At 43.4% G+C, this 11,628-nt stretch overlaps 1 protein-coding gene across 3 annotated transcripts; it reads right to left on the bottom strand.

Moving 5' to 3' along the window:
* Positions 1 to 978: 978 nt before the first annotated feature.
* On the bottom strand, positions 979 to 5,733 carry LOC102941200 (C2 calcium-dependent domain-containing protein 4C). 3 transcript variants are annotated; one of them, XM_043524433.1, is made up of 2 exons: positions 5,631 to 5,733; positions 979 to 2,404 (listed from the first exon to the last, which is right to left on the bottom strand). In XM_043524433.1, the coding sequence occupies exon 2, from the start codon at positions 2,348 to 2,350 to the stop codon at positions 1,049 to 1,051; it is 1,302 nt and encodes a 433-aa protein (XP_043380368.1). In that variant the 5' UTR covers positions 2,351 to 2,404; positions 5,631 to 5,733; the 3' UTR covers positions 979 to 1,048. The 3 variants fall into 3 exon arrangements, with proteins under 3 accessions (XP_043380368.1, XP_043380369.1, XP_007065772.2); XM_043524434.1 differs by having other exon boundaries at positions 5,646 to 5,674; XM_007065710.4 differs by lacking the exon at positions 5,631 to 5,733 and adding an exon at positions 2,734 to 2,943.
* Between the last annotated feature and the right edge of the window lie 5,895 nt (positions 5,734 to 11,628).

Here is an 11,628-nt window from a genome sequence, read left to right as displayed (position 1 = left end):
CCAGGAATTCAGCCCACATGTTGTGACCTAATCCCAGATCCTGAACCCATTCGTCTCATGCTTTGCCCCTCAGACACCACTATTAAAGGCTGGGGGGGGGGGGAAGACAGGCTGCAATAGTTGCATCTCTCCAGTATCAATAACTGTGAGCCCCCTTGGCTATTTCCTTGCACGATAATGATTACCAGCCAGCATTGCTGCTTGCAAAATCTCCTTGTGTGCTGCCCAACCTAACCCAGGCCAACCCCTTGCAGTATGTGTATGGAAGAGCAACATGCAGTCATCATTAGTGGTCCCAGGGTGTAGCAGAGACAGAAAGGCCCCAAGGTCAGGGTCTTGGGTCTTCATTGAAGCCCCTTTTCCTGAAGGTCTGAAGGGCTTCACCCACTGAAGGTTTGGTGGCCCTTAGCCTTGCCTGCTCCAAAAGGAGCTAAATTTATTACCCTCTCAAGTTCAGTATGTTAAGTTCCTAGCCTCTGCTTTGTGTTTTACTCTTTCCCTCCCATTCCTGAATAAGGAACCAGCTGGCCTCATAGCAAAGTAGAATTGGTTGTCAAGCATGTCATGTCAAGGGCCCCCAGCACAAGCTAACTGGCAGTGTTTTCCTTCTGTAGATCAGAACAGTGTAAATGTTACTACCTTTCAAAAGCAGTGTTCTGTTTTTATTTATTTTACTGTAGCATTTGTAAGTCCCAACCCAGATCAGGAAACCGTTGTGCTAGACATTTCACACCTACGCTTGGTTTTAAAAACAATGCTCTCCTTTAGAAAGGAAATCTCTGCAGAATAGTTTTTATCTCCATAAGCCAGTAAGAAAGGATGTAACTACCCACTAGTATCCCATGCAGCCATGGAAATTACCACCACCACACAAACCTAAAGTTTTGCTCTACGAATGATCAACTTACAATTGACGTTGTCAGTGGAAGAGCAGGTGACTTACCAGACAAAACCAAATGAAGGCTTTTTAAAAGGTATGTGTTAAATCATTTATTTAAAAAACACTTTAAAAATACAAAAATAAATATCCACTTGCTTGCCTGGCATTTTAGAGGGATAAAATATTCACTAAACTCTGTTCACTTTCCCCTAACACACAGTCTCTTTTCAAGCTATACCCTTTATTCGTAGCTTTCATCCTCACCGAAAAGCTGTACAAATCCTCTTCTGCAATGCCATCAAAGAAAAAATCCTCATTAAAGATGGGGTTTCTGCTCCGTTTTATAACCGTGCTTCTCTGCTTCTGAACTTTCCCTGGCACAAGGGAGAAGGTGATGCAGCAGTTTATGCTTTTAGGCTCCACAGACGCATCATATAAACCCTCTGCACTGATCAGACGGAGTCTCAGCCTTCTGGTTTCTGAACAATACTCAGCTGACAGTCTCAACAACCCTCCTCTGCCCAGTGGCACTGTGCTCTCCCCAACAAGCCTCTCTCGGCCACAGGTAAGGTCCAGGGGGAAAATAGTGGAATGTGACAGGTTAAAGCTCCGCGTACGGAAGGACTCAACTAGCCCCTCTGAAGACCTCCTGGTGGCATTGGGGCTGTTATCATTGGAGCTGCTTTCATCTGTCGATAAGGAGTTGTTCCTTACCATGCTGGATTTGTTCCTCGCTCTCAGTGCCCTGCCAAGCAGCCCCTCTTGGCTCCGAGCTTTGAACAATGGGCAGGATCTGGGAGGAGATCTATCTAGCAGTGGGGAGCTGAAAGGAGTCGAGTCAGTGGAAGAGGCAGTATCACTGTCCACTGCAGCTTGCCTGTGCAGGAGTGGATGCTTAGAAGGCAGTCTGGCAGAGACAGAGCTAATGGCAATGGGGCTGGAAGCTGCCCCTGTGCCAGCACAGGTATTGGCTCTGGATCGAGGCAGCATCAAGCTGGATAGAGAGCTGCTGCATGGGTCATTGTGGAAGATGGACTCCTTCCTCCTGGTGTGGGGACTCTCCAGCAAGGTGCAAAAGCCATAGGAGGTCTGGGCTTTGGGGAAGTGGGGCAGGGACAGCGCTGCCTGGGACTGCGGGTCCAAGTTGGAGCAGTCCTCCTCCAGGGCTGGAATCTCCTCAACACTTTCTATCTGGATGAGATGTGGCAAGAATGGGCTGGGGCCAAAATCAGCAATGCCAGGAGGATGCAGACTGGGCTCTGCCAGGCAGCGGTCATGCGGAGAGGAAATGGTCAGTCTGGGTGGGATGCAGAACTCTGGGATCCTGTCTGGGGTTAAAACATTGGGAAAACCAGCTGCCCCTACTCGGGCTTTCTCTGACACCATCTGACCAGGCTGCAGCCCCAGGAAGGAAGGACTCCGTAGGTTGCTGTTTCCAGGTGATGCTTTCATCTTCTCCATGAGCCACATCACTGCAGCTGGATACAGAGAGGGAAAGGTCCCTGCAGCAGAGCTCAAGTTTACCTGCAAACAGAAGCAGAAGCACATGAACATCTTCCGACCGGCAGCAGCCGAGCAAAGCCCCGCCTGCACCCGGAGTCCCTTTCTGGCCTGCTGCACCACTAACAACCTAGTCGGATAAGATAAAATTCACTTCTCATAGCAACGTCTCCCACCCAGCCTCTTACGGCAAAGGATAAAACTAATAGGTTACGACAGAATTTGAACAGTGTCCTAAAGAAGTTAATCTAAGAACTGATAGCATTTAACTAAGATTCAAATCCATGCTCTACAGAAGTTTTCCTCTCCATTAAATTCCATTAGGCTTCTCCATAAGTCAAGCTCACCCATACCTTTGCACCTTTAAGCCACTTGTTATTTCAGACAATTCGCTAACAGCCTGTTCATCAGTGTCCGTTTAGCCCAGCCCCTTCTTCCTGCTACTGCTGCTCGGGAGGGCTCACTTCAATAGTGGGTAGAAAGAGAGCCAGGCTCTGCTTTTATAAGCGAGCCTGGCAGCCTCATGCCCAATCATACACTGAAGGGGGGTGGGGGGAGAAGGGGAGATGCAACCAGCTCCTCCCTTTGGCTAATTTCCAAGCTGCTAAGAGGCTCCACGCAGTCCAAGCTGAGCTCCCAGCAGCCAGCAACGCTCATGCTGTCTTCCGGCTCATTTTCCCTGGTTCTCAAGTGCCAACAGCTGCTGCTGGGGGCGGGTGCACCTGAATCAAAGAAAAGGAAGGAGACACCCTATACTCCTCACCCCCCAGATTGCCAGGGCTGGTGGAGAAACTGGTACACACACACTTTTCAAATTCACTCAGAAACCAGATACTCTCTGCACCAAGTACACAGATCTAATGCATGATGCAGGAGGCATGTGCATTCAGGAGAAGGGGCCAAATTAATCCCTGGGGTAAAAAACATCCATTGGCATCAGTGATGTGGTTCGTTGTACCACAGGGGAAGACAGCTGTGTGTGTGTGTGTGAGATGGTTCTTACCAGCTGGGAAGAGCTGAACTTTCATCACATTTTAGTGCATCAAGCTATGTCAATCCCAGTAGGTTCCCTTCACCCTGGGCATCACGCAGCCATTGCCCTGGTTTGGGTCCATTCATACTATTTCACAGTGAAGGGAGTTTGAATTCACCTAAATGCTCAGAACAAAGCTTAACCCAGAACCACTGCATTTTGCAGCTGAATCCATTAGGTGCATAAACCTATATTCCTCCCCATTATCCCCCTGCTCCAATTACCACTTGTTTTATTGTAATGTCTATTTACACCATAAGCTGTTTCCGAATAAAGTATCCAAAACCAAACAGAAACAAGTCACCTCTATGCTTCTGTTTATCTAGAAACTTTGGCACCTTTCCTAGATTTGAGCAGCAGAGAACATGGATGTTTATTTCCTTGTCACTGATAATTTAGAGTAACTTCAGATGGTTAACCCTTGCATTTCTGTATAAGTCAATGCATATATTTATATATTACCACTACCCCTCTTATCTTTATCTACAGAGAAAGACGGATGCGTGTGTATTCTAGAGGAAGATATAAGCAGAAAGTGTTGGTATCAGGCCTGTACTATGGGTGCAAGTGAATACAGGTGCAGGGATACAAAGCAAGTGAAATCTGAGAGGAAGTGATTTTTATTCAGATTCTGGGTTTGTGACGCTTAGGAAGAGGTTAGGCCAGGGACAGACACCACATGGGCTAACCCTGACCTAGCCCCAACTGGTTTTCAAGTACAGACCCAGGTTAACCTCTTACCTATGGTTAGCTGGTAGAGTTCACTGCTTAACTCCCTGCTAGGCTGAGCCTCAGTCAGCTTAATTCAGGTGAAAACAGCTCACCTGGGCCTTTGCTGGGAAGACTCTCGGGTTAGCTAATGCCAACCTTTTTTCTTAGATCTACTCTTTTTTTTTTTTTTTTTTTTTTTTTAAAAAGGATTCAGCAGCCCGGAACTAAAGAAGTCGGGGCTGCAAAAAGTCCTTAACACACTTTCATTCCAGAAGACAACACTTGACATTCCTGATACAGCTAAGGGAAAATGAGTTTTGAGGGAGGGAGTGGGAGGCAGTTCTCATGATTTTTAAACACATCATAAAACAGCAAGATATCATTAAACCAATTCATTCTGCTTTGGTAGTAAGCTTTAAGCAAGACACGTTCTGTGACCCTTAAAGCATCTGGATAGATGACCCTTTTCAGACACGGTACTGAGTTACGTGGCACTATGGCCACATGCATTCCTGCAAGATTTCCTATAGCAATATCTCTTGTGATGAAAGACAACAGAAACCTGGGGAGATTGCCAGGAAACTAGCCAAATACTTGATTAAATCTGTAAGCCACCAATTAGAGGGATATAAGAAAATAGCTGGTCTTACATTTTGTTTTATCCTCTGACAAATAAACTTCCTCTTCACTTAGGCCCAGATCCACAAAACTTATTTCAGCTCCAAACTTCCATAAGTGAAATAAATGGATCTAATCCCTGTATCTAGATTAGAGCATAACATGCTTAGAGAAACAAGTCAAATCAGTGCCCATGGGAAAAAATATTTTCCATCTAATGAGAGGTTCAGCCCCAAAACACACAAATTCTGAGAGTGATGCTCCACCATTTATGCCTGTTTTTACACTAGTTTACCTTTATGTCTTAAATGGAGTTATACAGCAATTACCACGGAGAAAGCAAGAGGAAAATGAGGCCTGGTTGAGCACCGCATTTCAGTTATTTATGGTTGAGGGGGATGCTAATGCAAGCATCCACAGAAAGATTTTGATTAAGGCATGTCCTTGACAAGTCTTGGCTTATGGACATTCATTTTAGAATCCCTGAAAAGGGACCACCACAAATTGGGAGCACCCCTTTATCTCAGCTCCAAGACAAAGAGGATAAGGTTTGGGTTGCCTTTTTCCTGGGACAAAATAACACTTCCTTTTCCTAGTCTAAAAGGAGAGAAAAAAAAAACTTTTGTTCTTTAATTTTTTTTTAACTTGTTGTTTCTTCTTGGCCAGAATAAAAAAAAAGGGTGAAGTCCCACAGACACTGATTGGTGCTAGTTAACTGTTAAGAACTAATTTAAGACAAGTTCCTTCAGACTGGGTAGGTGTACCAAAAGAATGAGACTGTATAGCTTTTAATTGAGAGCCCTGTGGAAAGAAATATAGGAGGACAAAACAGTGCAAAACATGCCAAAACTTTCTGAAAATCAGGTGTTTTTCTTTTAGCAAACTCACCTGCTTGACGCTGACCTACTACTTGAGAAAGCTGAAATTAAAAATGGACCCTTAGAAAAAGGTGTAGTTTGACTCTTCCACTTATAAAGAGACACAATCAACACAGGTGGGGCAGATTTGCTCAAAGCCTGTAAGACACTTTAAGAATTCAGAGCTGCTTTGAATACTCTGCTAGACTATTCACACAGGTTTGTCATCTTTAGCTAGGGATGGGGAAGAATTTAGTTAAAATTGTACAGCTGAGAGGTTAGATTAGTATCATAGACGAGAACAATGACCCCACAGCTGCTCTTTAGGGCTTGTGCTCCTGATAATCAACACCCTTGTGCACATTTCTCTAATGTTTTGTCTAAGCACCGTTCTTAGTAGCCTTTCAGAACTACCATTTTAAAAACTCTTAATTCCAATCTGTCGTCACAGATAAAGAAAATGCACCTTATTCTGCAGACAGATGCAGGTGGACCTCTGCCCACAGTTAGCCCCACTGATGGCAGTGCCTGTACACATCTCTTTGCAGGATCCGGTGCTTAACATGCAAATCCTATACAGTCCTCCATCAAGAAACCATAATGTTGTTTAGACTTGACTTTTCATGCTTGATGCCAATACTATATTCCTTTTATTTCTGTCATACAGTTGTGACTTCATTTAGCCCTTGTTATCTCACATTAAAAGCACCTAGCACAGTCTCATTTTCAGCTTCTCACTGAAATTTCCTGGTAGAGGATACCTAAAGTTATGCCTGAATTCATTACCATAAATTGACAAAGGGCACCACCTATTGGCAACTGTTTGAAGATCATCACGAATGATCACATCTGTTCCATGTTGCTCATCCCTTTCCATTTTTTTATACAACTACTTGTAGAAAGAATGACTTTCCCCCCACATAAAGTATTTCAACTTAACAGTTAAATACTAGACAAAATATATTAAAGCAATTACAGTGTGGATATTAAAACATATAGACACTGTCTTAATATTTTCAAAATAAAATTAGCTGTATTTTTCCAAAAACTATCTGGTTGATTTGTGTACTTTTTTGGGTCCTGATGGATTTTCAAATATGAAAATTTTCCATTCTTGTGCAGCTGAACTGGTTTATCTTTTAAGATTTGACTTTTGCTGTGCAAGCAACTTCATGTCTCCTGCAAAATGTATTTTGAGCTTCTCTATCACAAAAGTTGTACGGCATTAACTAGACCAGTAAAGGTAAAGTGGTACAACCCCACCACGCCCTGTCTGGATTCAGTTATATTGGTGTCAATTTGCTTAAACTAGTATCGCTTGTTCCTATAAGGGAGGGGGGAAAACTATGCCAAAATAAACCACCTAATATAACTGCATCCATCTAGAGGTTGTACTAGTATAACTATTTTGGTTAAAAAAAATCATACCCCTAACCAAAATAGTTATACTGGTACCAAAACTGGGTGTAGACCAGGCCTTTATCCAGGGTACTGGTTGGCTCAAGGGACACTGTGGCCAAAAGAGCTAATGTGATCTTTAGATGCATAAAAAGGAGAATCTTGAGTAGGAGTAAAAAGGTTGTTTTAACCCTGTATTTTAGCACTGCTGCAATTGTGTGTCCAGTTTGGGTGTCCACAACTCAAGAAGGATGTTGATAGATTGGAGAGGGAACAGAGAAGAGCCACAAGAATGATTAAAGAATTAGAAAATATGCCTTAGGCTACATCTACACTACAGCCGGGATCCACGCTCTGATTGATCCACTGGCTAGGGGTCGAGTGAAGCCCCCGTCAAATCGACAGCAAATCGCTCTCCAGTAGACCCCTGTACTCTACCGCCCGACAAGAAGAGTAAAGTAGTCAACAGGAGAGTTTCTCCTGTCAACCCCCCACAGTGTAGACACTGTGGTAACTCAGCCTAAGGTACGTCGACTCCAGCAACGTTATTCACGTAGCTGTAGTTGTGTAGCGTAGGTCAACTTACCGCGGTAGTGTAGACATCATCTTATAGAGATAGATTTAAGGAGCGCAGTCTATTTAGCTTAACAAAGAGATGGTTAAGGGGTGACTTTATCACTATAAGTACCTACATGGGGGATAAATATTTAATAATGGGCTCTTCAATCTAGCTGAGAAAGGTATAACATGATTCAATGGCTGGAAGGTGAAGCTAGATAAATTCAGACTGGAAATAAGGTGTAAATTTTTAAGAGAAAAGGTAATTAATCACTGGAACAATTTATCAAGGATTGTGGTGGATTCTCCATCACTGGCAATTTTAAAATTAAGATTGGATATTTTTCTAAAGAATATGCGCTAAGAATTATTTTGTAGAAGTTTTATGACCCGTGTTATACAGTGGGTCAGACTAGATGATCACAATGGTCCCTTCTGGCAGGGTCTATTCGAACCAATTAATACGTAGTGTTAGTGTACCTCTAGTGTCTATTGTTGCTCCACGTGGATGAGCCTTAAGTATGTCATTGTTACAGTGGCAAAAATGGTTTACTGCACTAAGCTTTTTGCTAATAATATGTATATAATTTAATTCCCACAGAATCTATAATAAAAAAAATAATCCCAGCAGTTTGATTATTGATGATGGGACAACAGCGAGCCAATTGTGGTATCAGAAGTTTTTTAAAAAATTTTACTAGCCAAAACCTTAGCACACTGAATTAGTGATGACTTTGAGAAAGGCACCCATATTTAGTTAAAAGAAAAGGAGTACTTGTGGCACCTTAGAGACTAACAAATTTATTTGAGCATAAGCTTTCGTGAGCTACAGCTCACTTCATCGGATGCATTCAGCCACTGTAGCTCACGAAAGCTTATGCTCAAATAAATTTGTTAGTCGCTAAGGTGCCACAAGTACTCCTTTTCTTTTTGCGAATACAGACTAACACGGCTGCTACTCTGAAACCTGTCATATTTAGTTAGTAATTCTCTGCTAGGGTGACCAGATGTCCCAATTTTATAGGGACAGTCCTGAGATTTGGGGCTTTTTCTTATATAGGCGCCTATTACTCCCCACCCCCGTCTTGATTTTTCACACTTTCTATCTGGTCACCCTATTCTCTGCTGACCAATTACAGCCCAAAACTGATCAGTCTGACCTGCCCAAGCAGTACAAAGTGGCCTGATGTACCAGAGAATAAATCTCAACTATACATATAAAGTGATGGGGTCTAAAGTAGCTGTTACCATTCAAGAAATAGATCTTGAAGTTTCTCTGAAAACATTTGCTCAATGTTGCTGTCAAAAAAGCTAACAGAATATTAGGACTCATTAGGAAAGGGATAGGTAATAAGCCAGTAAATATCACAATGCCACCACATAAATCTATGGTAACCCACACCTTGAATATTGTGTGCAGTTCTGGTCACCCCCTGGCAAAAAAGATATATTAGAAATGGAAAAGGTACAGAAAAGGGCAACAGAAATGATGAGGGGTATGGAACAGCTTCCATATGAGGGGAGATTAAAAAGACTGAGACTGTTCAGCTTGGGAAAGAGACGACTAAAGGGGGATATGATAGAGGTCTATAAAATCGTGACTGGTGTGGAGAAAGTGAATGAAGTAGTGTTGTTTACTCCTTCACATAACACAGGAACCAGGGATCACCTAATGAAATTAATAGGCAGTGGTTTAAAACAAACAAAAAGAAGTACTTCTTCACACAACACACAGTCAACCTGTGGAACTCGTTGCCAGGGGCTGTCGTGAAGGCCAAAAGTATAACTGCGTTCAAAAAAAGAATTAGATAAGTTTATGGAGGATAGATCCATCAATAGCTATTAGCCAAGATGGTCAGTGATTCAACCCCGTGCTCTGGGTTTCCTTAAGCCTCTGACTGCCAGAAGCTGGGAATGGACCACTGGGAATGGATCACTCAATAATTGCCCTGTTCTGTTCATTCCCTTTGTAGCATCTGCCATTGGCTACTGTCAGAAGACAAGATACTGGGCAAGATAGACCATTGATTTGACCCATTATGGCCATTCTTATGTTCTTATGTTTAAAAAATTCAATACAGACTTCTGTCATTTCATATTCTGTATTATAGTTGATTTTATATCTTGCCAATTCAAAGTATGCCAGGAATTTCTTGTAGCTTTACCGGAAGACTTCATGCTAGGGTTAATGAGTGAGTGAATGCTGTCAAGTGGTTAGAGCACTGCAGTGATAGCTGAAACTCTTGGGTTCTATTTTTAGCATTGCCTTTAGCTCATTATAGGACTTTCAGCAAATTACCTAACCTCCCTGTAACGGGGTCAGCTGCCTCTCAAGCATCCCCTTGTGGCCAGGGGTGGCTCTGTGGTGCCCTGCCTCAGTTCCCCCTCCTCAGCGTTCTTTGACAAACTCCGCACACAGGCTTCTCTCTGTTCCAACCCCCCTCTTAGGGCCTAGGTTTATTAACATCGAAGTTCAGAACAAAACTTCAAGTCCCAAAAGGAAGTCTGCAAAGTTTGACTCAATTCCTGCTTTTAGTACACACTCCCTGAGCTTCCCAGCTGGAACGTCTTTCTTTGAGTCTGGTCTTGCTGGCCCTCAACCTTCTGGCTCTGTTTTCTGGGCCTCACCTCTTCTCCCAGTTAAGGGTCTCCAACAGTAGTGCCAGCTGGGGGCAGGGGTGGAGGGCCACACTGCAACCACTTTTAAGCAGTGATCCCATACTAGATCACTAAATCTTCACACAGATGGAGGGGCAACCATGTCAAATTTCAGAGTGACATTGCAACCTGGCATAAGGGGTCACAACAACACTCAAATTTGGCCCAGCTGCTCCTTCATCCTAATGGAAGGGCAGGTGCACCAAATGGTGTTGCAGCCTGGTGCATGGGGAGTTCCTGTTTGGCGGTGTGCAGGGAAGTCCATTGAGAATTCAACTCCTGGTAGCACCAGCTCACGCACTGTGCAGGTAAGAGAAAGCAAAGACTTCCCACTCGAGGGAGACCCAGGTCCCTGCAGGAGGCGACAAGCTGGAACCAGAACAGGGTCCTGCTGGGCGGAGTGGACCTGAATTTGCCCCCACCACTAGTCTCCTGCAGGAGTACTCTGATCTCTACAGCTCTTCTGCAGTCACTGCCATTGTTTCCTCTCTCTGTTTATAGGGATCAGTTCTTCACAGAGACCAATCACCCTCTACCAGGCCCCATTGTGAGGCCAATTTCCTCTGAAAGAGCCCAGTCCTCCCCGTGACATTCCCCATGCCTCAATTTCCCCACCTGTAAAATTTCCCTATCTGGAAGGGAATTGATGAGGATTAATGTTTGTAGTGCACCTCAAGGTTCTTTAATGAGAGGCTGTGTAGAAATGTTGTTTCTTGTACAAATAGGCTCATGCTGACGTTTGTCATGTAAAATGTAGAATGGTTACATTGGTCCTAATCCTCCGCGCATTGAAGTCAGTGGGAAAATGTGACTGGCTTCCGTGGATTGGGTTTTTTGAGAGGCATCAACTAGATCTTGTTTCAAATGTTATCTTTATAGCTTAAAAATGTACACAGACCAGGCAGCAACTCTTTAATGTTTATTTTAAGCTTTAAAATACAACTGCATATTTTTGTATTTTACGTTGTATATTCTCAGTGTATCTATAATACCTTGCAGAGTTTAGGACCCTGTAAAGCAAGTTCCAGCTTCTTGCTCGCCAGCTGCTTCTGATGGAGTTCTGAGTCCTCTGCCAGACGATCTCGGATGTTACTCATGGAGAAGCCAGGCTGTACTCAAAGTCTGGCATTTTAGCTGGTAAAAAAACAAGTTTTGTCTTGAATATCAAAAATCTTCAAAATTTGGCTCTGATCCAAAGAAAAAAGATCACTTTTCCTGAAATAGGAGCTTTTCCATATTGCCTGGGTTCTCCCCAACTCAAAGTCTTTTCAAACCAGCATCTGGCAAAGGGACTGATCCAAAACCCATGAAAGCCAATGTAAAGACTCCCATTTACTTCCATAGGCTTTGGATCAAGCTTGTACTATACACAGCTCATTTTGACGTGGCTGGTATGTTGCAAGCAGCTATGTGGT

This window comes from Chelonia mydas, chromosome 10 (assembly GCF_015237465.2).
Source record: "Chelonia mydas isolate rCheMyd1 chromosome 10, rCheMyd1.pri.v2, whole genome shotgun sequence".
Taxonomy (NCBI): domain Eukaryota; kingdom Metazoa; phylum Chordata; order Testudines; family Cheloniidae; genus Chelonia; species Chelonia mydas.
This window is presented reverse-complemented; position numbering and strand designations above follow the sequence as displayed.